This window comes from the organism of the source record quoted next (genome assembly GCF_019968955.1).
Source record: "MAG: Porospora cf. gigantea A chromosome Unknown PgA_NODE_52_length_53346_cov_320.513_1001-53346, whole genome shotgun sequence".
Taxonomy (NCBI): domain Eukaryota; phylum Apicomplexa; class Conoidasida; order Eugregarinorida; family Porosporidae; genus Porospora; species Porospora cf. gigantea A.
In genome coordinates this window covers 13,274-38,836 of record NW_027151748.1, presented here as the reverse complement: position 1 = coordinate 38,836, position 25,563 = coordinate 13,274, and the positions used below count along the sequence as shown (strand labels likewise).

The following is a 25,563-nucleotide window of genomic DNA, read 5'->3' as shown; positions in this document are numbered from 1 at the left end:
GTCGGAATTCTAATCTGAGGAAAAAGAATGTTTCAACTGACCCAACTGAAGGGTTTGGTGCATCTCGAACCCGGCAACAGTCACTGCTATGTCAACCCCGGCGGCTCCAACCTCGATGTCGGTGGAGGGGGGATCAACTCCTTGTTCAAGGGGGAACTACTTGCTGCTGGTCAACGGACAGAGCAGTACAGAGATTTTCTCTGGCACTGCCGGAGACACGTGAGAGCGCTCGTTGTTTACAACCAGTCAGTCTCCGAATTCGATGTGACCACAGTCACTGAGGACCTCCCCTAGTGAGGCCTGACGTCATTGCACACAGCTTCCTCTCTCGGGCTACATTTGGGTGTATTGACCCGAACGTCCCTGAGGGTTTCGTTTGCTTATGCATATTTCGCGAGGTCTACACTCCTAAACATCCACTGAATAAGGGGATGGTTTACACCGTCGGACCCGCCCGGCACATGAAGCTAGAGGCTTATCGACGAGTTCTGTTGCTGACTGGCTTCCTACTGGCAAAGGTCCTGGACATTCACAACCTACAGTGTGCGGATGAGGAGGCGATTGACACTGTTGTTGTCGTCAACATTTCCTCAGGGTTTAATCTACATAGAGGAAGCAGTCCTCCACAGAATGCAGCACTTCTAAAGCAGGGAATCGCGAAGTACGTCCCCTTGCATCCGACGATCCGACATGAGTTCCATGTGACGGCGGAGTTCCTTGTGGATGACGCAAACGACTCCGATCCGGACACGTCGTCAGAAGAATCACATTGATCTGTGAACCTTTCAAATTCTGACGTCGTCAGAAGAACAACATTGAGCCTTTCAAATTCTTACGTCGTCAGAAGAACCACATTGAGCCTTTCAAATTTGATTATTGATGTTGTGGTGGCCGACTTTTATTACTGTCACAGCGTCACTCCACCTATTCCCACGAAATGACAACATCGGCCATCGTCCTGGCGAGCAGGCTAACGCCTACCAAACAGGCTTCGCCTTCAGAGGGCAGCGGAGTGTGGAGAGCGGTACGACAAAGGCCGTTCGGACGTGTTCAATGGCTACTGCCATTCCGTACGGCATGCTAGGGCCCCGACCTCGAATGTACATCAAGCCCGACGACTGCTACTCAATAAGTGGCATAATCAGCGACGAAGGCTGTCGCTTGCTCTGCTCCACTCTTCACTGGTCAGGTAGCGAGTTTAACTGTTACCAGGCTCAGTTAGACGGATATTTCAAGCAGGATTTCTTTCCTTTATTATGTCGGGTCGATGGAAGGCCAACGGAGTGCGTAGGAGACGACTGCGTTGTTGGATCTCCGAACAGGGGGAATGGCTGTTTTGATTTTGTTCTGGCCAACATTGGAGATAGGTGCAAGACTGCAGATTGCTATGAAGATCCCTACTTTCGTTCAAAAGTGAGCTGTTTCGTGCAGAGGCATGATCATGTAACTACGTCCACGCCGACGACGACACCCAATGAGATTACAACGACTACTCCAACAACAACTGAGACAACGACTGAGATTACAACGACTACTCCAACAACAACTGAGACAACGACTGAGATTACAACAACTACAACAACAACAACTGAGACAACGACTGAGATTACAACGACTACAAGAACAACAACAACTGAGATTACAACGACTACTCCAACAACAACTGAGATTACAACGACTACTCCAACAACGACAGAGAATACGACGACTACGACGACTACTCCAGAGACCACAACGACAACACTCCCACCCCCCACCCAGACTCACACTGAGGCCGCCAAGGACATCGGCAGCGGCACCGTCGCCGTAGGAGGCGCTGTCGGCGCCGTGACCACGTTCGGCATTTTCACCTGTTGCGGAGGACTTGACGTGTTGGGAATCGTGGATAACGGCGGAGAGGCTATGGACCTGCTTGACTCCTCAGACAATCGCCAAGCTGGCGACGGCATGCGTTCCTTCGTACGGACGTCGCTGCTGCAAAGGGCGGCGTCGGAGTGATACCTGTGTGCATTCATCATGAGTGTTACAATGAACTAGTTTGAAGTTTGAACTGTAGGGGGGTACTGTGTTTTTAGACTTGGTGTGATGTCCGCGACTGCATTTGGGCTTTTATGCCAGTTACGGTCACGCAGGACCAATCACTGCTCACATCACATGCCAAGAAAGCGTTCATACAGTCCGGCGGCACTACCTGGGTTATCGAAGTCCGCTCCAAGGCTGTCGTTTTCGCTCTCGACTCCCCGACTGAGGTGTTAGACTACTCGGCTGCCTGGGAGAAGCTTGTTGGCTATCTGATGACACGAAAGCTAGTTCCTGTAGGCTCGGCAAGTTCATGGTTCTCGAGTGGAGCATTCCCAGACTACGAACACGTGTTACGAGAACTCGTCCAAGACTTGAACCTCACGGCTGCTGAAGGCTGCTTTTTGATATCGATGCGCCTGGTAAGGGCTGTGACCTCTGGATTGCGGCTCCGTTTCGGCCGAAGTGATGTTGTACGATGGGTAGGTTGGCCGACTCGACTATTCTTATTCTTCGAGGAGGAGGCGGATTGCTTGCCGCTTGAGTTTCGGCTTGAGGCGCTTCAAGAAATCACCCGACATAATTTGTTTTCCACTACGGATGTGGTTCATATTTACCCCTGCAGGGCCATAACGCAGGGTCTGAAAGTCTGCCGATGCGCTCGGAGAATGAAGCACCTGCTGAAGGACTGGCATCAGTCTCGTCGGTTCAGCTTTTCAGTTTCTCGGATGTCAAGTACACTCCCTGTTGGGGACCCCGCGAAGCTGCTGAAGGAAGCCATTAGTTTGATGGTCACGAACAACAGCGTGAGCGTCCTTCTACATCTGCTGAAACTCAACTATCTGCGATCAGAAGGATTTTTAGATCACGGAACACTTGGAGTGCTGCCATTTGAACTGCTGTGGTACTCCTATGTTGATCCCATCACAGACTTGTTCTACATTCTGATCAGCATCCCCTCTCCATCGTTCTACGTCAGAAAAAAACACCACAAAGGAGCAATGGATATGCTTAGTCCTGCTCTTAGGATGTTCTTCCGATTACGTATGGACACCTACAACACTGTCGAGCTGGGATGTAGGACTATGCTCCGCATGATGCAAGGTTGTTCGTGGTCGAAGCAGAAGCCCTTCTCAGAAGTCATGCTCATGAATCAAGATACCGACCTTGATCCCTCCCACACCTTCTGGGAGTTGATCTCGAGGTTTAAACGGCTGCTGCTGGCCCACGACGCAGGGCATATTCGGCCAGATTGGGCGACATGCCGGTCTCATCGACGAAACCGGACCGGACCTCAGCTACCACGGTCAGCGTCTGGAGTAGGAATGTCAGACTCGGATGTGTCGTTGGAGGGTTGCCCACCGCAAGAGGACGTCGAAAGCGATGACGACGGGATTGAGTTTCCCTTCTTAACGTTGGCCAATCAAGTCGCATTTGAAGGACAGTGGGTGCCGATACGCGTTCTCTTCGCCCAACCTCAGCTGCCGTACAGATCCCAACTGCTGTTAGGGGTCATCAAATATCTCGCGCGTGTTCTACATCAATACCACTCTCACCAAATGATCGTCAGGGATATGCACCCCGCGGATGTATTCATCCAAGCGGCCAGTAGGAACAGTGTGCCTAACTCGAGGCCCTTGAGGAACGAACCCGCAGTGGATTCGGACATGCGAAGGCTCTTCTCCTTAAGGATGGATTTCGATGGGAGTCCTGTGCTATTTCACATGCGGTACCGTCCTCTCAATCCAGTAACAATGAACGCACCCGCGTTGATTCAGGACTTTTACTTCGGAACATCAGACCCCAGCATGTTTTTCAGACACAACGCAGGGTCAGCCATCGACATATGGTCTTTAGGCCTATTGGTCCTCGTACTTCTTACAGACGATGATGAGGTGTTGGAGAAGATGAAGCTAGTGAATACAACACTCTTCAACCTTCGAATGCGACGGATTTGCCTACCATCGAGGTACATTCCAGTTGTCGGAGACTACGTTAGTGGACTGCTGAGCGATTACTTCGACAAGGTCGCTACTACTGTTGATGAGGAGTTTGTGCTTCTCTACTCCACCTTTCTACGCAATACCCTCAACGTCGAGCTTCATAAGAGGTGGCAACTTTCCGACGTGTTCGCCTGGTTAGAGGAGCACGATGTATTGAACCTTCGGTGGACGATGTAAATTAACCTGTCAAACGCCTGTCAGGAAAAACCGCTATTAGTGATGGCTCTTTTGGAAGGAGATTATCTCCACTATGTATTCGATTACGTCGCGCAACCATCTTTTTTGGAGAAGTCGAAGGCGAATCGCGACCGTTTCCTTTCAGAGTTGCGATCTTCTGAAGTGGACATGACGGCGTGGTCGGCCCGTATGGAGGTGGGTGGCAAAGCGCACTGAAAACAGACCTTTGTGTCCGTCAAGGCCTCTTCGTTCTTGGACGCTGTGGCGACGGCTAGATGCGGAATGTATCTTCTGGAGGTGTGTCCCCTGATGTGCGGGGATATCCACAGACTAGCGTTGAAGGTGTACTGTCAGTACTTCGCCTTGTTTAAGTCATCAGTTCACGTCAACGCCCTCAACAAGGAGGCGAATGAGATTGTTAGTCTGCTGAAGCAACACGTCACAATGGAACTCGAAGGCCTGAAGGATGACGGTACTCTAGACTCCATCCTTCGTGCAGACGACACTCTTCCAAGAGATGTGCTCACATTGATGAGTCATGTCTATGCAATGATGTACCCTACGCTGGTCCTTGGCATGCTAACAAGCCCAAGCGGATTTCCACTTTCCGCTGAAATGAGTATGGTACGCGCGTACATCACGATTTTCAAGCCTACTGGGACGAGCTGCATCAATTACCTGGGTCGGGTTGAACCTGCGTGTTTGACGGTGAGACACCGATATGTGCTCCTACGAACGGCTGCTAATGTGCTCCTCCATGGGAGCCAGCTCTGCTGCGAAGACGTCCGAGAAGTCCTTCTGAGGTTGGCCTTTCCTCTATCATTGTCCCCTGTTAGCACCGTTAACGGGCAAGCATCGAAGCTGGCTGAGACTGCCGCTGAGATGGCTGCTTCCCACGGGTGGACGCAGGCCGTCATGGCGACTGTGCTGACCCACGCCCCTTTGAAACTGCAGCTGACGTTTCTGGAGAGGATCCTGAAGCGGGATCCTAGAAGTGTGAGGTTCTTACCTTATGGGTTCTCCCAAAACATAGTTGCCTGGTGCGACTCTCCACTGAAACAGAGAGCTGGTTGTGTGCTGTCGTTGGTCTACCAATCAATGGCATCCGAAGATCCTGTCAGACTTCAATCTGAACTGCTGCCGGTTATCTCAGCTGCGCTGAATTCAGGACACGTGGAAGGAATACTCGCTCCCTTGTCTAGGGTGAAACGGGCTGTTGAGGACCTTGCAACCACGCTGCTCGCTGAGGATTTCGATTCGTGGTCGCGTGTTCGAGCGCAGTTAGTTTTTCTTCTTCTGGAAGGTGGAAGGGCCAATTGGGACGGAGATGTACTCGTTCTGCCAACCACACGAGTTCCGCCTGCGATGTTCAGATTGGGGGCTAGCTCTCTGGATGAAGAGATCTCCTCTTGCGTGCTAAAGACTGTCCTGTTCGACAAGGCCACATCAAGCCCACTTCACCCGAGGACACGAGATATGCTGCTGTGGACGTTGCGCCACTGCATGAAGTCTGAGACGCCTGAACGGCGCACGGCGCTCGGAAATCTTCTGGTAAATGTGTTTCAACGCGCGCGTTTTTCCATTACGAAGACAGCACTGGCCTTTGCAAAAAGCCATACTCTGATGGGCGACTTCGAGATGGCCTATGAGCTCCTACTTCGCCGACCAGAAGAATATCAAAGCCACATGTCAGCCTCAGAGGCGCGTTACCACTCCGACGCCGAATTCGCTGCTCGCCTTGGGAAGGTACGACCTCCTACCATCTCTGACGCTCTGTACATGCGGGAGATTATTCTGCATGTGGAGCTTTCTGTCGAAGTGTTGATGGAGCAACTTTTGCCGGGAACCCCTCCAGACAGAGTTGAATGCGTGCTGGAGGCGCTGGCGCTAATATATGGTCTGTTTGGGGCGCGCCCGTACAGACCGAGTATCAGGCAGCCCGCCGTTGCCCCTCTCGCCGTCGAGATCGCCTGTCTGCATGAAGAGCCTCGTCTGTGCATTCTCCTGAACTGGTCCCTATCCAGTTGGGACCATTCTCGTGCTTCCGTTGGCAGGATAATCGACTGTGCCAAGGTCCCCACTGCCTTGGTGGAATCCTGCAACCGAACTGGCCGCCTGCTAATGGAGTCAGTTCGGAATACCGACTTCATAACCGGCGCTGAATTCGTGGGGACGTGTGCCCAGGATATGCTTTGGGATGAGGCACTAACCACTGTAGAAACCAGACTGGCCAAGCTGTCAGCTGCTTCCTTTGACGAGTGTGTCGATCTCCTCGGAAAGCCCGGCAGTACACTTCACGGCTGGTTTCGGCTGCTGACTGTGCAAACGGATGGGGTCGTTCCCACCCGTCCGCCAGAGGACCTGCGAAAAACTTTGCTGAAGGTAGGAGACATGATGACTGACCTCGGGAGGGTCGTCTTCGCTGCACTGTCGGCCGGCGTGGACTCCGTCCTTCTAAGCAAGGCATCAGTGGACTGTAGGGGCCACCTGGTTCATGAGGATGAACATGAGGAAAATGCGTCGTTGGTGGGGTCGTGGCTGGCACTTAAGGAAGCCGCGATTTTCATCGGCGCGTTCTTGAAGGCAGCACCGGTATGTGATTGCTCAGAGATCCAGGCAGGGGCTCTAGATCTCTTGACCCATCCAGAGTGGCACGCTTTGCTTTTCAGTCTGCTGAATTTGGTGCTATCCTCGCGTCATCCCGGCGTTGTTGGGTGCCTTACGGAAACAATTCGCGTTCTCGCCGGCAGACTTCGAAAATCCAACTGGGAGGCTGCAGTTGTGGGCGATGCGCTTGCTGCCCTGACGGACCTCGTTACTGGCAAACCCAACCCCCGTCTTCCACTTCCTCCTGCATTACGCAAGAGCCTGTCGTTGTGTCAGGCTGCAGTGCCTCTACTGGTGGTGGAGATTCCGCCGTATCCATCAACGTGTGCGCTGATGGAATCACTGCTTGCCCTTACCGTAAACGTTCCGACATCAGAACCGTCCCCTGCAGAAGATGATGCGCGCGTGCATGTCCTCAACCTCCTAAGAGCGCTCTGTAGATCGCGAGGGTTAACAGATGCCACTGCCGCGTATTTAGACCGCTGTTTGAGTTTGGCTGTGTGCCATCTCAAGCATCCCTCCTGGCCTTGCCGGAACAGCGCCAACCTTCTCTTTGAAGCAGTGATTAACCGCCTTTCGCCGCACATCCACTTCACGAACTCCGAAGTCTGGGCTGAAGACCACAAACTTTCTACGATTGCCCAGCACCGTGAGAAGGCCTTCGACTCTTACAGCAGTCGGCATGTAGAGGAGATCGTGGTGGCCTCTCCGACGATACTTCAGTGGTTGGCTGAAACATTCGATACCGACGATTTCGGACCTCTTCTTACTGCCTTGGAGCTGCTCTCGAGACTGTCGTGGGTTGCCGCACGCCAACTATCCATCGGGGACGCGGTGTACCGTCACCTCGGATCCACCTGCAAACACGTGAGGATCTTCGCCAGTAGAGTCGTGGCGAACATGGTAATGGCTGCATGGCGAGACGACAAGGTTTTTACCTGGGTTTCAGATCTGGAGCATTCCATGGCTCAACCGATAGATGATAACATGCGAGAAGGACTCCTACTGACCACTCTAGAGTTGGCGTCGAGGGTTAATACCCCCGATCTGGTAGGTGTGGAGGAGTGCGTTAAAACGGTGATCGAGAACAGCCGTAACGACCCTCTGAGACTTGTAGCGCTTCTGGTTGCAGAGGCTCTCGAGTTGGACGTCGTCAAGGACGTGGATGCGTTCACATTCGAACCGACAAGGGTGGTAGCCGTCAGAGTTTTGACTAGAAAACTCGTGAGAACCCAAGACCACCCCGGAATTTCTCAGCTTCTTTCCCAGATCGATGCAGACGACGAGCAACTATTGTCTGCGGTGCGGTTGGTGGACGACACTTCCAGCATCCACCACCTTCAGGATTTTAGATGGAGGGGGCGAACGCCTAGACTTTTGGAGGCGTGGTTGCAGCTTGCCATTCGTTCCGGCGGTGACCCCACCATTGACTGCAACTGGCGAAGCCTCATCGAGGCCCACCAACACCACCCTACGATTCCCTTCTTGGGCCTTCAATTGGTTCTCCGCAACCCCGACGCGGATGTCGACGACCTCATCGTCAAGTTTGGAAGGCAGGACGCTCCTCCCGCGGTGAAACAGAAACTCCTCGCTGCCCTGACCACCACCACCAGCGACTTATCACTATTGGTATATCTGTGGGTTGTCAGCACGTTAAGTGTGAGTATGTTTAGCCTTGAAAACGCAGGACGAAACGGTGTCAATTCGACATCAATCAGCGCGACTCCTATCGTCTTACATCCGGACTCGACTTCCCAATCAGGGGATCCCTCAGGAGTCAATGCGAGCTTGCATTCTGATCCGGGTAGCCCTTAGGTGCGTCCCGCTGCTCTTCAACGACTTTGAGGAACTCCTCTCTCGGTTCGTGACTGGGGAGCTCTCGTGGCGTTGCACCGACTACGATTTGTCCAAGCCTTTCACTGTTCATAGAAACGTCTGGGGATGGGCTGACGGTGAAGCCTCCATCGCTAAACACAGCCATCTTTTTGGTCCTGAACCAGCCAACCTCTTTCATGACGACCTGCAGATGTCACTCGAGGCGCTGAACGTCCTCACGAAGCGAGTGTCCTTCAAACCCACAGCCATGTCTCCACAGGAGATGCATCGGTATTCCTTAGCCAACACGGTTCACAGAAATCTTGGAGGTCTGGACATGGCGGATGTGGTGAGTCCAATTGGGGCGTTGACGTTTTCGGGAGGAGCTTTTTGCCGACTGTTCCTTGAACGAGCGATTTGCAAACACAATGGCGAAACCCTCCCTTGTTTTGGTTTCCCTCAGCATCCAGCATTTGATGCCTGTTGAAACTTTCATAGCACCACAGGTGAACCCCCCCTTGCTTTGGTTTCCCTCAGCAGCCTGTTGAAACTATCATAGCACCACAGGTGAACCCTCCCTTGATTTGGTTACCCGCAGCATCCAGCATTTGATGCCACAGGTGAACCCTCCCTTGTTTTGGTTTCCCTCAGCATCCAGCATTTGATGCCTGTTGAAACTTTCACAGCACAGGTGAACATCTTGAAACAATCACACGCCCCAAAGAAACTGCTCCAGTGCCTCTTCAGCTCGGCTCACCAGCTTAAGTTCAGTTTCGTTCATAATAGCTTGGACTTCGGAAAGCGAATGGTGAGGCGAGGACAGCGCTGTGAACAGATTTTGTATAACGGTTGGCGCGTCGATAGCGAGGAGAGCTCTGAGATCGGTGAAGTGGGTTTCGAGTCCGAATCGTTGAGTGGGGGAAAGAGCGCCCAGTGGTGCCTTTGATGTCAACAACTGCCACACCATGCTGCTGATAGCAGCGTTGTCCTCAGGGGGGTTATCATAGAACGGGGAAAATGAGGTAGCAGTGAGCCCTCGAGGGTTCTGCACAACTTGTCGACAAATAGCACAGACTCCTCGCGTTAGATTTGGGAGGCGTACTGGCGAGAAGCACTCTTCCATGCGGTTTTTCCCAAGGACGCCTACTTTTAACGAGTCATCCAGGAACACATTGGCCAGATGCAAGCTGCTTGTATCCGATTGCATGACAGATGAGGCGCTTAGCATCCGAGCCTTGAGGTAGCGATAATTGTGTAAGATCTCTGATGCCATCCTCAGTAGGCGCTTCGTAGACCCTCTGAGAGTTGAGAAATCCACTTGGGTTGGAGTAGACTCCGTTGGTAATGGCCGCATCTGTAGCCCAAAACAACTCTCAAGAATTTCTGGCGACAGGGCAATGACGTGTTCACAGGCCAGCCAGACCTCATCATCAAACACTGCGCCAGAAAATACACTATGGGGTCGCCGTTCCACGCATTCATCTGTGTCCCCGTAGAGGATCTCTGCCAACGAGGGAGCGGAGTCGAACTCGATGATTAAGCCGTGCAAACAATGGGCGAATCGCGTTACACCAAGCACCATACTGGCATTGGGTACACGCAGAGATAGTAACGTCCTGACGTAGAGGAGCCACTTGGAATGGTTGAGGAGGGAGCCAAGATACAGGCGAACCACTACCCGAGTGCCTTTCCAAGTTGCCAGGTAGGTGTTCTTTTGGCAGCTCCAAGCACAGTTACACTTACGAGCTGGGGCATGGAACTCGATCTGTTCAGGGGGGACGACATAGGTAGCAAGGTCTCTGTATTCCAGAGGAATCCATGGCCTCGAATTAATGGTATGGGCTTGCAAGTCGGAAGAGGACATGTAGTGACGTTTTAAGGCGGGAAGCAGTTCAGGCGCGTTCAAGTCGAGGGTGTCGACCACCGTACCCAATTCAGAATACCCGCTAACTTTCAAAAGAACACCCAGTGAGGGATCCGGCAACGCATCAGTAGATACGGTTGTGGCGGTAGAGGGCATGTCTACGCGTTCCTCGTCCGTTACGGAGGACGGAGTGCCCAGCTCCGGAAGCGCCACGAGGTCGGAGGATTTCAACTGGCCCTCCAGGTCGAAGATGTCTCGCCAAGACGTACGGGTGGAAGGTTCGTAGCGTTGAAGGCGAGTCCTACGACCAAAGCTCCATTCGCCGGCACGTTTGCAACGATATGCCCGAACCGGGTTTATCATACCTCGGAAGTAAAAGCAGCCTTCTCCATGACGCATATCGTTCAGCCAATATCCTTCGTAAACAGTTAAAGCATCTACGAAAGTGCCTTTGCCAGAGCGGCGACCAGCCAACACTCCTCCGATATATATGCTGCCGTCCGGGTAGAGGAGGACTCCGTTGCCATCTCGAGGCTTGTCGGTCACTGTTGGGCCGAGATAGAGCAATCCTGCTGTAGTCTTGCTCGCGAGCACTGCGATAGGGAGCGTCCGGAAGCAGCCAGGAGGCCCTCTGTGAAGCTGTGGTGACTTTTCCGGTCACTCACATCCACACTGACAGACTGCCAGAGCTCCATTACGATGGAATCGCGAATTTTCTGGCGGCTAGAATCGCGACTCTGGTCGCAGGCGAAACTACAAACGTCCCTCATCCGCATTTTCCTCAGTTTGTGGTGTTCTGTTTTATTATGGGGGCAAATCCAGCAGAAAATGCTTGATCGTTCTCCACTGCGCGCGCTTTATTCATGTCACGAGACTGATACTGGTGGATGAATTCTGAGTTGTGTGTCGAACATCTTCAAAGATATCATTGTTGCGTGGCCAATACTACAAGCAAGCGCCGTTTTGGCTCAGGTCATTTGTAACCTGAGGAGGTATTCCCCCACCCTACTCCCCGCAGGTAGGGTGTCTTGAGATCAGATTATGACACAGAGTGTTTTAGACTTGCAAATGTGACAGGCAAAATCCTCCTCGGAACACCAAAACGAAGGGGAAGTACTTCTCGACGATCTCACTTGCAACTTGCTTCCCCGCGAACTCAGAGATGACACCCTGCAGCCGTTCCCACCACTGCTGACAGCCAGACCTGGTGAACGTTACGTCTGCTTCTCCCTCCTGGAGTTCCGGTCCTAGCTGACAAACCCAACCGTCTGCCTGCAGTGAGGAGGGATGTAGTCTTGCGTCAGTGAGACACTGGTACATGACACGATTGAAGTCCCGGTCTTTAGGCCAAAGGAACTGAACGCAGAAGGTCCCATCATCCGTCAGAGGGAAGCATGCCAGAGGAAGCAAATCCAGCGGGAATAGGCGCTCAACATCCAGATGTAATGATCTAGGAACGTGCTCCTCGATCCAAGGGAGCCCGATATCTCTTACGGCATCGGACCAGTAGGCTTTCAACAATCCTACGAAGCTCTCCATACTGTTAACAGCGCCCCAGGCCTCAAGGCGCTTGACAGGCGTTGCTAGCATGGCTTCACCCCTTGAGTAAGGCCACATCAGATCTGCGATCTCAATGCATCCGCTGGCGCGGAAGTCGTCCACGTCAGCTGGTGGAGGGAGGACGCCGGCGAGTATGAGATTGGTGCACACCTCAATCACAGAGTGATTCAAGTTCATAGTGTACAGATGAAGGCCTGGAGTGGTATCAGGGCCCAAGGCAGCCAGAGCAGTGGACAGGGCTGTGGCTGTCGTGATGCCCAGCTCAACTACCTTCTTGGTGTCCTCCTTGATATCCTTGAGGGCAGCGAGCAACTCTTCGGGCACATTGGTGGTGGGGCACATCGACGTTAGCCGACTGAAACTTTCGTGACTAACAATCGGCATGATTCCAGGGATGATTGGCACCTTAACTCCAATCGCACGCATCTCTTGGACAAAAGAATTGTAAGCCTCAGCATCAAAGAACATCTGAGTCATGATGAGATCCGCTCCGCATTCAACCTTCTCCCGAAGACGCTCATGACACTGGGTCTTCGTGGACGACTCAGGATGGCGCTCTGGATATCCGGCAACCGAGACACAGAACCAGTCTCCATGGCGCTGTCTAATCAGCTTCACAAGGTCTGAGGCGTACATCATCGCACCCTCCACCTCCTTCTGACTCGGATCACCACGGAGTGCCAAGATATTCCTAATCCCTCTCGAACGGCACTGGTCCAACACGTGGCCGATCTCCTCGGCGGAGCTGCTCGAGCAGGTCAGATGCAACACCGGAGTTATCTTGTAGTGGTCCAACAGCACGGAACACAGAGCCAGGCTGTTCTTGGAGGTGGATCCTCCAGCACCCCAGGTTACATTTGCGAAAAGAGGGTTGACACTTCTGATAAGCGTTCCCAGCCGGTGAACCAGGTTGACAAACCCAGCATCACTTTTAGGTGGGAAAAACTCCAAACTGACGAAGGGCTTCATGAACCGCTTCCCATGGGCGATGATCAAATCATCCACTCTGGCAGAGAGCGGTGCAGGAACTGTGTCATGGTACGTCACCATTTTTGTTATTTATGCAAGGAAGGGAGGATTAATGAATGTTTGTGGTGGAGGCTTGGGTGGCTTGGGTGGCTGATCTTTCGCAGTCAATGATGGATGTCGGGCTGCACATAGCAATGCGCCTCCAGTAGTGCCTCCAGCAGCATACGGCACGTAGCTCAACATCACACTCTTGCCGTACGGCCAATTGGCATTTTCCGATGAGCTCTCCCGTCATACCGGTTGTTAGCGCTTTAATCAAGGCGGTTCTGGCGCCGATATGCCTTAACTTGGAGTCGTCAAGGACCACGGGAGCGTTGGAGTGGCAGGGGCTGGAGTTGGATCCATTATTGCTTTCAAAGGGTCACTTTGGTGAACATTTACCGTTCAACATCGTTGTTGGTTCAATCGGTTTGTTAAGCATCAGCATACCATGGTCAGCGATCATAACCATGCCGGCCAACAGTGTGTCGCTGACGTTGCGGGATGTCTACATTGTCATCGAACCTAACCTCGACTGGGACCCAGAGACACTGGTGGAAACTGAGCTGGCATTGAGGTCGACGGCTGTTAACAGGCTAGTTGAGACCCTGCTGGAACAGGTGGAAGCTGCGCCAGTAGAGGAAGCTGAGACGTTTTCCTGGCGAGATTTGCGATCCTCATTCACCAAAAGCATCATGAGTCAGATTTTTTCTTCGCTGAAGGTCGACGTGTCCAATGTTCACATTCGCCTAGACTGGCCCCGGACCGGGACATCTGGTTTCTCAATGGGGGCGTCGATGCCTATAGCCTCGTTGCAGACACCCCGGTTACCAGATCAAAGTGATTCCACCAAGGAGTTTCAATGCTTTTTGGGAGTGTACGTGGACTCCGGCTCCCAGAGCGCTCGGCGAGTCAACGTGTCCCGAGAAGACTACCATGACGTTCTTAGAGAGCGCAGCAGTCGACTGCTAGAGGACTTCCACGATGGCGGACGGTCCGGAGCCAATGAATCGCACATCTTGAAACCCTTGATGATTAAGGGAATGCTATTCTCTCCCTGTTTGAAGACTGGTGCTGAGATCGGCCTGTACTGCGAGTTGCCGGATATCGAGTTTTGCTTGTGTCCTACTACAGTGCAGCAGGTCTCACTCGTCGCTTCCTTTGTCCAGAACTTTCGGGAGTTCAAGAAAACCCATACCTACTATAAGCCACTTCTGAAGGCTGCGCTACCACCTCCTAAACAACGACCGACGCTAGCCCCATTTCTCTGGTGGAAATGGGCAGTGGAAGCAATAAAGCACGTGAAACAGGCTGAAAACATGTTGCTTAACTGGACTTCAACCCCCGCCATTACGCTTCTCAAGCGTCACGCAGAGTACGTGGCAGCTGCGCATACCTTGTTCATCAGCCAGAAACTCGAACGTTTGGCGAAGAAATGTGAGTGGGTCTTTGCATCCTGACCCAGTCATCCACCGCCATGCTCCCAGCTCAGGATCCAACTCCACTCAGGTTTCCGTGTTGCGGGAACGATTGCAGGGATGGGACCAAGACTTAACATTGCCTTTGGAGGTCCTTCTCATATGGAGAAGACAAGCGGCAGCGGACAAAACCCTCAACATCAACGACCTTCAACGTCTTCGTCTTTTGTGGAGCCGCGACGCAGCTATCGATGAGCTCCGAACGCTCGTGAAACGCGTACAAACTGACTTTTCTCAACTCACATCAGCTTTGAAGTCTTCAGCGACCTATCTCTCGCCTTCCACTGCAAGGGACAACTGGAAATCTCTGCGTGGAGCGGGTGGCAATGTCAGCCGGACATTGGGCAGATGGTTACTTGGGGACTTCAAGGAGGAATCAGAAGAGGTAAGCCAGGAGCCTGAGGAGGTTCCAGATCACCCATTCTTCCTCTCCTTCAGTCTTGCAACTATGCGCTTGTCCCTGGGAGTCCCCGCAGCGGAGTCTGGAAGAGCTGAGTTTGAAGATGGCAAACTCAACACGACCCAGACTCACCTGCTGGTATCCCTCTCACACGCTGATTTGCACCTCTCAATCCGTCGGCCTCCTGAGTCAAGGGAGGCCTACAGTCGAGTCTCGCTACTCTCCATTGGGAAGGCCTATATTGGACCGCCCTCGAAAGGACAGAGATCCATTGTTGATGTGTTTGCGAGGGGTTGCTTCCTCCTCTCCGATGTGGAACTGGCCAAAATTGAAACGCTGGACCTTTCAGGGGACCTTGTCTACGTCAAGGACGCCATCATCGCGAACTCCATGGCACAATTCGGACTTCGAGAGCCGCCATCAGAGTCAGCGACAGGGCAGGCCAGTGAAGTCGTTGATTACCGGCCCTTCCTAACGGTGGAAGAAGACAAAGAGCGCATTCGAGCATCCCTAGGTCACATCGTCTGCCACGTCAACCCATATATAATGGGGCGTCTCGCCCCTTTCCTATCCGCTGCCAACACTGAGGAGATCACATTCGAGCACTGGCCTCACCTACATCCTCTGTTTCCCACATCGCCTCCTGCAGCACCTCCAGATGCGTCTTCAGGCGAAGACTTTCGAGTGGAGTTACTATCGCCCACCCTGACTTTGGTGGTGTCGTCACCCGTGTTAGCCTCACTTCATGGGCGGGGCGCGGTAACGGTGCCGTCCCGGCCCCTTGGAAGTGAGTTCTTATCCCGATGCCTATCCCCAAGGATGACATCCGCTTGCGCATCTGGTCATGCCAGAGACGTTAGTCTCACAGTCAACTTCCTCCAAGCCAGAGCTGTCACCACTAACTTTCGAGTGGCGGAGATGGCAGTCAGAACGCACCTCCATGTTTGGAGTTTTCTTGTGGACTACTTGACTCGCCTAGGCTTCGAGGAAGACGAATCCGTTCAAGATGATCCAGGCTTCTGGGCCGATCTAAACCACGTGCTGGCCTTGTTCCACCGATATCCTGCCTTCTGTAGGATGTCTTTGCAAGCCCATACTCACTCCACCCCCGAAGCCATCGACAAGGCAGGTTCTACAAGTTTCAGCGTCGACAACACTCAAATGAGCCGGGCTTCGTCCGTCATCTCGCTGATGGAGCCCTCCCCAGGTCATGCCCTTACGAACTCCTTAAAGTCTTTGGGAGACACCTCTCCTGAAAGAGACACCTACAAGACTGCTGCCGCTGAAGCCCTGGAACGTTTCGAAGTCGAAATCGACAAGGACCTGAAGGACGGCAACTTCAACGACGAGCCTCCCGCCGATCTCCATTCGGAAGTGCTCACGGCGAACAGCGTTTCTGCGGACTTCGACTATCTGGTTAACTGCCCTCTGGATGAATTGAACTACAATATCTGGTGCAGCGTAGATAGCGTCCGTCTGATGGCGAGCTTCCCGTCTGTCAGGGCTGTCTATTCTCTGTGGACTGCCTGGAGTCGGGTCCTACGTCGTCCTCACTGGCCAGGATTCCTCGATAGCTATCTCCTACGTTTTAGGGCAGCTTCGTTCACCGACAGCCTGGTCGTGGACCAGGAGAGTTTTCTGCTGCAGTACTTCTCCCCTCTTCTGAATCCAGCTCATGATGTCTTTGACATCTTAGAATCCGTGGACGTATACAGCGCATTGGCCTGCGCTCCCGTTACCACCCTCATTCCCATGACTCCGACTCCTTCCCTATGCCAGTTCCCAGGTCATTTGGAACGAATCGTGAGGGTACCTCAGGATCTCGTTCTTGCCATGAACGCACTTGACCTGGAGAGCGTCATGATGGCTGAGGTCCTGCAGTCTGCCTTCGGGGAGCATGTTGGTTTCCCTTTGCTGGAGCACAGCTTCCAATTTCAAGTCCATCGCCGGGGAGTCTCCGCTGGTAAAGTCGGCGTCTTGCTCAACTCGTTATGGCTCTGCAGGCAGAGCTCCGAGCCGTTACTGGTAATTCAGCCCTCGTCTGTCCTAGCGCTCTCGGCTAGCGCTCTGGTCGTCTCTGCGGAGGTGGTATTCAACCCCAACCTTGTCGATCTGAACTCCGTGTTATTCTCCGAACCCGAAGCTGGAGCTTCATCGACTCCTTTGGGCAACTGGATTTCAGTTCAATTCGGCGAAGAGACACGTGTGCTAACAAATCCAACTGGTCCGTTCAAGTATAGTCCTGGAGATGCATTCCTCTTCCTGATCCACACAGGAGCAGCCTCACCCATCCTGACTCCTACACGTCCGCGTACTGACGAGTGCTTCATGGAAGCGTTCATCCACTCAGGGTCGCTTGTCCCCACCCGCTCGGAGGAGATGCTAGGCACCTCCCGAATTGCAAACTGTCTAGTTCCTTTGGAACTCCGACAACGGCATTATCAACCGAAGGAATTCGTTGTTGTGCCGAGGAGTGCGGCAACATGGAGTTGGGGCACCCACCTGCGGTTTGAACTCGCGAAACTCGAGGCTATTGTAGCGTCGGCTCCATCTAAACCTGGGCTTCGGCTGGTGATTCAGAATCTTAAGGGCGATGTAGTAGACAGACCTGGTGGATGTGGGAAGGGCCTTGTCACTATCGCGGATGTGGACCTCTTCGATATCTCTCAGAAGCAACTGCTAATCCTGACCAAAGGAACTCCTCGCAGACGCCACAAGAGCTCCACAAGGAGGCAGACGGACTACTGGACTCTTTTGGAGGAGCGACTACTTCTGGCCTCAGACTTCGGCACGTGCTCGATCGATATGCAATCTCGAGAAGTGGTTCTCTTCATCAAACCAACCTTGATTCGGCTATGTCCTGAGGTGGTGCAGAGTGTGTCAGTGCTACTCGGCTCCTTTCAGGTGTTGCTGGATCAGATAAGCGACTCTGAAGCCCCGTGGGTGTCGCCTGTCATCGAACCAGAAGTACGACAGGTGATCCACTCCCGAGTGGCTAGCGAATCTCCAGGTGAATTCGCCAGCAGATTGCTTTTCGGTGGGTTCCACGTTCGGTTGCTGCAGTCTCATACTGAAACTGTCATCGTCTCAATTGACGTTCGGTCGATTAGGATGTGTAAGTATCCTGGACGAGCATCCCTCGAGGTGAAGTCGGTCTCTCTGTCGCTGGCCACACAGCATGAGGCTGGCAGGGCTCCATTGGGTGCTTCCAGTGAAGCGTTTTTCACTGTTGATTACGCCTGGCGATCTGAACGCCTCTCTAAACTTTCAGCTGATCTTCGTGAGTCCTCTCCTCTTGACTGTGAGCTACGGGTGTCCAGCAGCCACTCCTCATTTGAATGGCGGACGGCGGAGATTCTCTTGGTCCATGACTTCGTCAGGGATATACAATCCGCCGTGGAACCATTAATGAAGGTCACCAGTGCGGTGAGTGGCGACAAGGTTCGATTTTGGCGGGGAGTGGTGAAGGCCGCGGAGCATGGCCGCCTCGTCGAGGACATGGCGTCGTTGACGTCGCTCTGGGTGACGGATGAGGAGCCTAAAGGCTGGGGAAGCAGAGAATTCTCCGCCTCCATTATCCGTGGGAACAGTCGTAGCCGGAACGAGCTCGAGGAGCCCTCGCCTGGCCGAACGAGAGTCAAGATGGAGAAGACAGAGAAGAAACGTAAACCGGTACTTTGGTTAGATGTTCATGTCCGTCTTCCCCAAGTCCTCATGGTGGATCCTGTCTCCACGGTACCCATGATATTCGACTTAGGCACCCTGGTCGTCGACACTACTGTGCTGACTGCGGCCTCTCCGACTGCGGTGTGGTCTGTTGGCTTCCAAGGGTTCCAGCTGTATGGTCAGCGCGCTGCTGGAAGGGGTGGTTCCCGTATGAAGCTTTCGTCGCCGTTAATCTGCGACTGTGTCTGTCAGCAGGCGCTGCTCACATCTCGCGACGACCAACTCCTTCGTCCCCCAGAGCTCACAGCGCAGTTCTCGCGACATAGAGATGCCGTCGGAGTGTTCGTTAAGTTCAGTGTGAAGCCATGGGAGCTGACTCTTCATCCCGGAGTATTCCTGTACCTGTCTAGGAATTATCGGGCTACTTGTGATGTGCCTAGGACACCACAGCTAGACTCCCTGCTGCTCCAACCCGACGTCACGTCTCAAGTTGCTGCGTCCCCCTCCATGGCCACTGCCTGTGAACCTCCAAATGTCACCTGGACATTGCGGGAGGTCGCCTCTTCGAAAGGTGACTCCTGGAGTTTCTGTGGCGACATTGATGGGTTGGAGATATCAGTGGTGGACTCCAACAATGAAATTGTCTTCAAAAGTGAGACCCGTGACATCAAATGCGTCATGAGTCGTGACTGGCTACGGGTGCGCGTTCAGTACGCAGTGGTCGTTGAAGGCGTCTCGTCTGACGCTATGAGACCCATTTTCAGGTGCGCCAAGGAGTCCGAGGAGCTCCCAGACATTCTCTTCACAACAGAGCCCGTAACTCAGGCTGACCGACATCTGTCTTACGTCCTGACCTCAGCCAAACAATCCCGTTTAGTGCTGCAAGAACCCTGGGTATGCCTCCATCCCAAGGTCGTCGCATGCGCCAAGCTCCTGCTCTACCAGAATGTTCAGCAGATCGTTGATCCGACCGGGACTAAAGAATCTCTAGACTTACCCTTGACCTGGTCTAGTGCTCTTCGCCTACTACCTGCGGAGGCGGATGTCAGCACTGCACTCTCAACGCCGTTCCTAAAAAGTGTGGACGTGAACCTCAACATGTTGAGGAAGCACTTCAGAGAGCTGGTCATGAACGACGCCTACGCAGCGCCCCATCCAGACGAGGTGCCTCTCGAACTCACCTCTCTGGAGGCCATCCTTCAGCTGCTGAAATGCCCCTTGGCCGTCTCTCTGGATTCCTCAACTCGGGTTCACGTCGTTAAGCATTCGTTCGAGTTCCACGTAACCAAATGCGATCTCAGAATGAGTATTCCAGCCGCTGACGACGAGGAATCAGGAGTTTACATGTACCACTTCTCCGCAGACGTGATCGCCTCCCGAACCACTGCTACCGTTCGTACCGTAATTGCTTCTGACATCGAGGATGCGGTTCTCTCGGGCCTTATTGATTGTGGAGTGAACATGAAGGTTAAGGTGGACAGTGGACAGGCGCAATTCTACCCTGCATCGGCACCTACGCGTAATGTGATGGGTGACTTTAGCCTTGACTTGGTCGTGTCACAAGGCCACGTGCTAACTCAGAAGCTGTTGGCCTACCTATCAGAGGAGGCGGACGTCTGTTTAGTCACTGCTGGTGCCGAGCTGAAAACGATGACGCAGTTTCTATCGAGCAACGTGAGCGAATGGGCGCCTTGATTACAGTGCGTGCTCCCGTTCTTCATTCTTCAAGGGTCCTTATCTGATGTCATGTTCACCGTCACCGATGCCGACATCGTTAGAGCTACACAGGCAGTATTTTGGATTGAAGGAAGTCAGCCTGATAGGTTCTCAAGGTCAATCCATCATCGACCAGTCCTGCAAGCGACTTCCCAGACTTACGGGCATGTTCTACCAGTTACCAACGAGCAGTCGTCATTGACGACAGCTTTCCACTTTCCGTCGTGCATTTACAATAATGAGCGAGTCCTCAGCGTGGGCAACGAGAAGGCTCTGTTGACAGGCGTGAGGGTCAGACCCGCACCTCCAAGGCGAAGGTTGACGCACATTCAACTTAACGCGGGATCTGCACATTTGATGTACTACAGGCAGGAGAGAACGGCGAATCCTCTTCTTCGGATCAAATCCGAGGCTTCAAGTTTCACTTGTCGAACTGACGTCTCAGATGGTCAACCCGGAGCCACCAGGTCCTGTGAGAGTTGTAAGGTAGCCATCACGCAGTTGTTGATCTGGATGCTACGGTCGCCTCATATGACGCCGAGACGGGGCGTTGGTCGACTCTCGTATCGCCCATCGACATTTCCTTCTCGGTTCGCAATTGTGAACACTACGCCTGTGTTTTCCGAAGCCATGCTCACGTCCAGCTCTCAAACTCCACTCTTCGTGCTGTACTCTTCCACTTCGACGAGATGAGGTCCGCGTGCCGCGACGCCTCTGACCGGACACGACTGGCGCGTCATGAGTTTGACAGGGTTTATCGAAGGCGGTTCTCGCGAGTAACGGACAGATCCAAGCGCCTGAGAGCGGCTCCGGCGTCCACGACCCGAATCCGATCGAATCTCGTTGCCCTTGAGCGCCTCGCAGCTGCATGGAATCAGCCCCCGAATGACTCTACGGTCGAGGTGGACTCCGCGGACGTCGTCGTCATCGTCACTAACAGATCTTCTAGTGCAGTTTACATCCGACTGCGGCAACAGCAGTCAAGAGTGGCTGACTGGTTCTACCTGAGGCCGTTCGCCCATGTAGGGCTAACTCACACGGTTGTGGCGAAATGTGAGTTTGGTTTTGGGTTTTGATATCAGATCTCCTTACTAAGGTTGACTTCGTTGAATTCCACACCGATGCCGCGTGCCTCACCTCAAATCCCAACACACTTCGACTGCCGGGAAATCCACACCCGAAACTCAGCGACGTTCGGCACTGCATTCGGAATGTCGTCAGGAATGTTGATCTTACAGCTCCCTTGAACCTCACTCCATTGGGTGCTGCCCATACGATTGCGGCCCCTCCAGAAAAGTCAGAAAAGTCTCCGAAGGCCTGGATTTGCTGCACACCCTTCTGTGAGACCAGCTCGGAGTTTGTCGCACCCCAAAGCTTCGTTACCCTTGAGGGAATGGTACTGGGACGATACGCCAGCAGGGTTCGACAACCCCTTTTCTTCAAATTGTCATCGCCAGTTATCATTCGGAATCACACCGACCTTGAGTTGTCTTTGATGGCGGGTTCCTTTAGTGTTGAGTTGGTTCCCGGCAGCGATATCGACCTTCCCTCCAGCCTTGTGGCCTTCACGCTTCTCCACGACGCTTGCGAGTCACTTCCAATCCGAATTCCTCCCGTCACGGACCCTTTGAATCCGAAATCGTACAGCCGATCCGAGCACATCACCGTGGCCATGTCGAGTCTGGCCGTCTCAGTTGTCATATCTCGTGTGGCGCGCCGAACCAGATTCACAAGCGTTGCGACTGTGCATACAACTTTGGTTGTCTGCTCGCCGATTACCCTACGAAATTGTCTTCCCGTGGCTCTTGAGATCTCTGTAGCTAACGCTGAGGCTGTCTCTACATCGCACCCACTGAAGCTGTCTCCTCTCTCCACCAGGTGCACGTATAGTGTTGTGGCTGATGGTGCTGTTTACGCAAGAGTGAAGATGGTCGGAACAGAATGGTCGGATGCATTTCTACTTTCCACTGGCATATGCACTAGGAAGGATGGCGCATGTGAGCTCCGCCAATTCAACTCCGTTATTGGGAACGTGTCCGGCACAACGAATCGTATCTCGCTGTTGTTCAACACCGCGACTAACCTGGCGAGACCCACGACCCTTCAAGAGAGCTTTGGCCTTAGCGAGCTTCCGGTCTTCTCACCCCTATGCACTGCGGTTTTCGCTCCGATGTGGATCCTTCTGCGAGCTCCGATGCAAGTCAGCTTTTCTGTCGGGGACTTCATACCTCTAACCGGCGAGTGCGGGACTAGTGTCGTGCCGTTTCTTGTTGGTCCGTCGGAGGAGGAGCTTCACATTGGAACTTTAGGTCAACCAGCGGAAGAGCTTCCCACGGTACAGAGCGAATTTCGGGTATCGCAATGTTGCTGCGCTACCGAAGAACCTCCGCCTGCCGTATCACCGTTGACCATCGAGAATACCCCTGCTTCGGCAGATCGGCATATCCAGCCGTTTCAGATGCGTTTCAGCCCTCGGTTCTTGGAATTCTCCGGAAAACGGGAGATAGACCACTTGGTATGGACTTCGCTGGGCTCCGTGAACAGTCTGCTTGCGGCAGAAGGAGTGCTCTACCTCCACCTGGATGGCGTTGATCTGGTCTGGTCCAAGGAGCTTGTCTGGCGTTTCAATGAAGAAGAGACCCACTGGATAAACACTCTACTCAAGCGCAACTCACCTTCATCCCCATCAAATCTAACGCATGTCTTGGCGGAGCCCGGTTGTGTAAGTTGGGCGTCCTCCCCTAACGATCCGTGGATGCTGGCCGGTAATTGGAGGCGGCCCCCAGCCCTGATTCCGCCCTATCCTGAGAAGCACAAGGATGACCTCCCAATGGCCGGTCCTGTCTCCCATCACGCATCTACAATGTCCACTCCGGAAGCTCACGTCGTGGAGCTGTTCCCCCGGTTCTACATCTCTAACAGATCCAACGCGGGTGTGGAGCTAGTTGTCTTGCGAGGGCGAAATTTGGATGTCCCTGCCCATATATCCACGGACACCTTGGCGCCGTCTGAATCAAAGGTCCTCCGAGTGCCCTCTACCCGGACGTACTCAGTGCTGCCAAAACAGGAGCTTCTCTGCCCAGATTGCATTCCCATGCTCTTCCTTCGTCACGAACCTCAAAAGGCCGCAACGAAGATGGAACAGCCAATGTCACAAAGGACTCTCGACTCTTCAAGTGATGAGGCGTGGTCCTCGACATCTGGAGTGACAGCTGCTCCGACGGTGGATTTGGGTCCTCCGGTGGTGTGGACGGATCCAATCCCATTCTCCTGTTATACGGAACCACTGCTGAGATCCAATGGAACCTGCTCAGTATGCGGGAACTCGGTGGATGCAGCAGGTTCGTTAGCCCAAAGCCTCCTCGCGTCTCAGGTTTGGCCCGATCATGTTACAGAAGGGTCCTCTCCCTTCCTGATTTGGCAGGCTGTGATGCGCGCGCTGCTCTCGACCCTGACTTCTGACGGCAGAAGACTGGTACGTCGGTGGATTCGCCCTGTAGTGAATGCTCGCGGGCATATCCTCACTCACTTGGCGGTCGTGCAGTCCACCCACCCCAGTACTCACATTCATCACTTCGATATCTTCAACCTCGATCATCCTCATGTCATCCTAGAAAACCACCTCTCGAACCACTCCATGGGAGTCAAAATTTGCCTTCCACCGGGGCCTTGGAAGGCACGTCAGATGGCGGTTTCAGTTCCAGCGGCGTCATCGAGACCGTTGTGGCTGACTTCAGAGGCGCTGCTAGCATTGGCCACTGCAGGTGCAAAGACTGAGAAATCAGCCACATTCAAGTGTTTCAGTCGCTCAAGTCCTCCCACACCAGCCCCTGCGCTCGTCTATGTTCGAGTAGAACCAGACGGCCGTTGGCATGAGTTCACTGCTGGTGGCCTTGCGGGCTTCTCTAGATTTCTCAACAAAGACGCCACGCACAATATTTTTGGCCAGCGACTACAGTCGCACTCGCTAGTACTCTACTATTCCGCCCCGACGGTAGGACTCAAGAGGGCTCAGCTCACTGAGTCGGATTTTGGCTTCCGCGAAAAGCAAACGTCAAAGCTCGTCCTCGATGTCGTCTCGCGAAAGGTGACCTTGGGCCTCTTCTCCAAGGACATGCCTCTGATTTCAATTCAGCTTGACAATGTGAGGTGCAGGCTGCTTACAATGCCACCTAGAGAACCCCAGTTCCCTGAGGGATGGTTCACGCGAAGCCGCTTCAAGGTGGACTTGGCCATCAGAAGCTTCCAAACAGATCTGCACCCTTCTCTCCAAGAGGAATGCACGCCGTTAATAGCTTGTGACTCGGCTGGCAGCTCCCAGCATGTGCTTGTCGTCAGTTTGAGTGGCCGGTACATTGACGATCTCGGTCAGTTTTTCCAATACTCTGACCTCCCAGCTATGCCGAAGTTGATGCTGGTATCAGGATGGGTCGTTGACCAAGCCTCAACGTCGATCGCTAGGCTGAAGGTAGCATTGCCTCTCTGTGCAGTCGTGCCTCGACTTTTGGAGTTCGCGGAGAACCTACCAGCCGTTAAACTGGTGTCGGAACCTCGAGGAGCGCGGCTCATTGAGCTTCCAGACCTGAATACCTCCACTGTCTGTCCGGATTCCGTCGTTGTCATCGAGACCTCAATCGAACAGGTGAATTGCTCTTTGACAGTCGACTGCGCCAACCTCAACACCGTCCTACTGCCACTCCTAGCACACTTCGAGGCATCCACTGCGGAACAGGAAGCGGCACGACTCGTTCAGCGCCTATTGCTCTCCCTCATCTCAACCAAATCACCAGTTCGGCTCACAGCCAAGACCACCCAACAACTTCTCTCTCGAAGCTGCCCTTCGGAGCTGAAGACCTACCTCTCAAACAGACGAAGGCACCTGCGTTTCCAGCGATGGTCAGCTGGGCTGGAAAGTGGGTTCGTGGGGTGGTTGTGTCAAGCCTTAACCGTTCGTGAGGCTCAACTGAGTATGCCGGCAAAGTCATCCTCTGAACCTGCCGTTTTCGAGATGGTGCCCTTCCTCAACGCTTACTTCGCCAAGGCACGCCTACGATTAGCGTTGGCGATTTGCATGAAGATGGACATGTGTCCTCTTCCCAGGTGCCACCCAAACAAATCCCAGAACACACCGGTTGACGAACGAAGCGAAGCTATCTGCTTCTCAGATACGGATGAACACGAGCTTATTAGCGACATCAAACGAGAAATGGGAATACTCAGCGAGTAATCAAGTTCGTACTCTGATTGTTT

General features: G+C 53.4%; 7 protein-coding genes across 14 annotated transcripts; 5 read left to right on the top strand and 2 right to left on the bottom strand.

The window, feature by feature from the left end:
* Positions 1-27: 27 nt before the first annotated feature.
* KVP18_001543 (uncharacterized protein) lies at positions 28-773 on the top strand (the record flags this gene model as incomplete). 2 transcript variants are annotated; one of them, XM_067951683.1, is made up of 2 exons in its annotated part: positions 28-293; positions 320-773. In XM_067951683.1, 2 exons carry the CDS (start codon positions 28-30, stop codon positions 771-773), a joined length of 720 nt encoding a protein of 239 aa, XP_067807929.1. The 2 variants fall into 2 exon arrangements, with proteins under 2 accessions (XP_067807929.1, XP_067807928.1); XM_067951682.1 differs by lacking the exon at positions 28-293 and having other exon boundaries at positions 432-773.
* Positions 774-879: 106 nt separating this feature from the next.
* Positions 880-1,998, top strand: KVP18_005127 (uncharacterized protein; the record flags this gene model as incomplete). Its single annotated transcript, XM_067949491.1, has 2 exons — positions 880-1,413; positions 1,762-1,998. The coding sequence occupies 2 exons, from the start codon at positions 880-882 to the stop codon at positions 1,996-1,998; spliced, it is 771 nt and encodes a 256-aa protein (XP_067807950.1).
* Positions 1,999-2,111: 113 nt separating this feature from the next.
* Positions 2,112-4,199, top strand: KVP18_001534 (uncharacterized protein; the record flags this gene model as incomplete). The annotated part of the gene is made up of 1 exon (XM_067951662.1): positions 2,112-4,199. One exon carries the CDS (start codon positions 2,112-2,114, stop codon positions 4,197-4,199), a length of 2,088 nt encoding a protein of 695 aa, XP_067807908.1.
* Positions 4,200-4,241: 42 nt separating this feature from the next.
* KVP18_001554 (uncharacterized protein) lies at positions 4,242-9,108 on the top strand (the record flags this gene model as incomplete). 2 transcript variants are annotated; one of them, XM_067951702.1, is made up of 3 exons in its annotated part: positions 4,242-4,394; positions 4,422-8,465; positions 8,494-9,108. In XM_067951702.1, 3 exons carry the CDS (start codon positions 4,242-4,244, stop codon positions 9,106-9,108), a joined length of 4,812 nt encoding a protein of 1,603 aa, XP_067807948.1. The 2 variants fall into 2 exon arrangements, with proteins under 2 accessions (XP_067807948.1, XP_067807947.1); XM_067951701.1 differs by lacking the exon at positions 4,242-4,394 and having other exon boundaries at positions 4,482-8,621.
* A 222-nt stretch (positions 9,109-9,330) lies between these two features.
* Positions 9,331-11,180, bottom strand: KVP18_001542 (uncharacterized protein; the record flags this gene model as incomplete). 2 transcript variants are annotated; one of them, XM_067951681.1, is made up of 2 exons in its annotated part: positions 9,331-11,124; positions 11,151-11,180. In XM_067951681.1, 2 exons carry the CDS (start codon positions 11,178-11,180, stop codon positions 9,331-9,333), a joined length of 1,824 nt encoding a protein of 607 aa, XP_067807927.1. The 2 variants fall into 2 exon arrangements, with proteins under 2 accessions (XP_067807927.1, XP_067807926.1); XM_067951680.1 differs by lacking the exon at positions 11,151-11,180 and having other exon boundaries at positions 9,331-10,848.
* A 361-nt stretch (positions 11,181-11,541) lies between these two features.
* KVP18_001536 (uncharacterized protein) lies at positions 11,542-13,095 on the bottom strand (the record flags this gene model as incomplete). The annotated part of the gene is made up of 1 exon (XM_067951666.1): positions 11,542-13,095. The coding sequence occupies one exon, from the start codon at positions 13,093-13,095 to the stop codon at positions 11,542-11,544; it is 1,554 nt and encodes a 517-aa protein (XP_067807912.1).
* A 197-nt stretch (positions 13,096-13,292) lies between these two features.
* On the top strand, positions 13,293-25,540 carry KVP18_001541 (uncharacterized protein; the record flags this gene model as incomplete). 5 transcript variants are annotated; one of them, XM_067951678.1, is made up of 6 exons in its annotated part: positions 13,293-14,490; positions 14,519-15,718; positions 15,800-20,271; positions 20,299-20,785; positions 20,815-21,366; positions 21,396-25,540. In XM_067951678.1, the coding sequence occupies 6 exons, from the start codon at positions 13,293-13,295 to the stop codon at positions 25,538-25,540; spliced, it is 12,054 nt and encodes a 4,017-aa protein (XP_067807924.1). The 5 variants fall into 5 exon arrangements, with proteins under 5 accessions (XP_067807924.1, XP_067807922.1, XP_067807923.1 ...); XM_067951676.1 differs by lacking the exons at positions 14,519-15,718; positions 15,800-20,271; positions 20,299-20,785; positions 20,815-21,366; positions 21,396-25,540 and having other exon boundaries at positions 13,293-14,513; XM_067951677.1 differs by lacking the exons at positions 13,293-14,490; positions 20,299-20,785; positions 20,815-21,366; positions 21,396-25,540 and having other exon boundaries at positions 14,980-20,292.
* Positions 25,541-25,563: the final 23 nt, after the last annotated feature.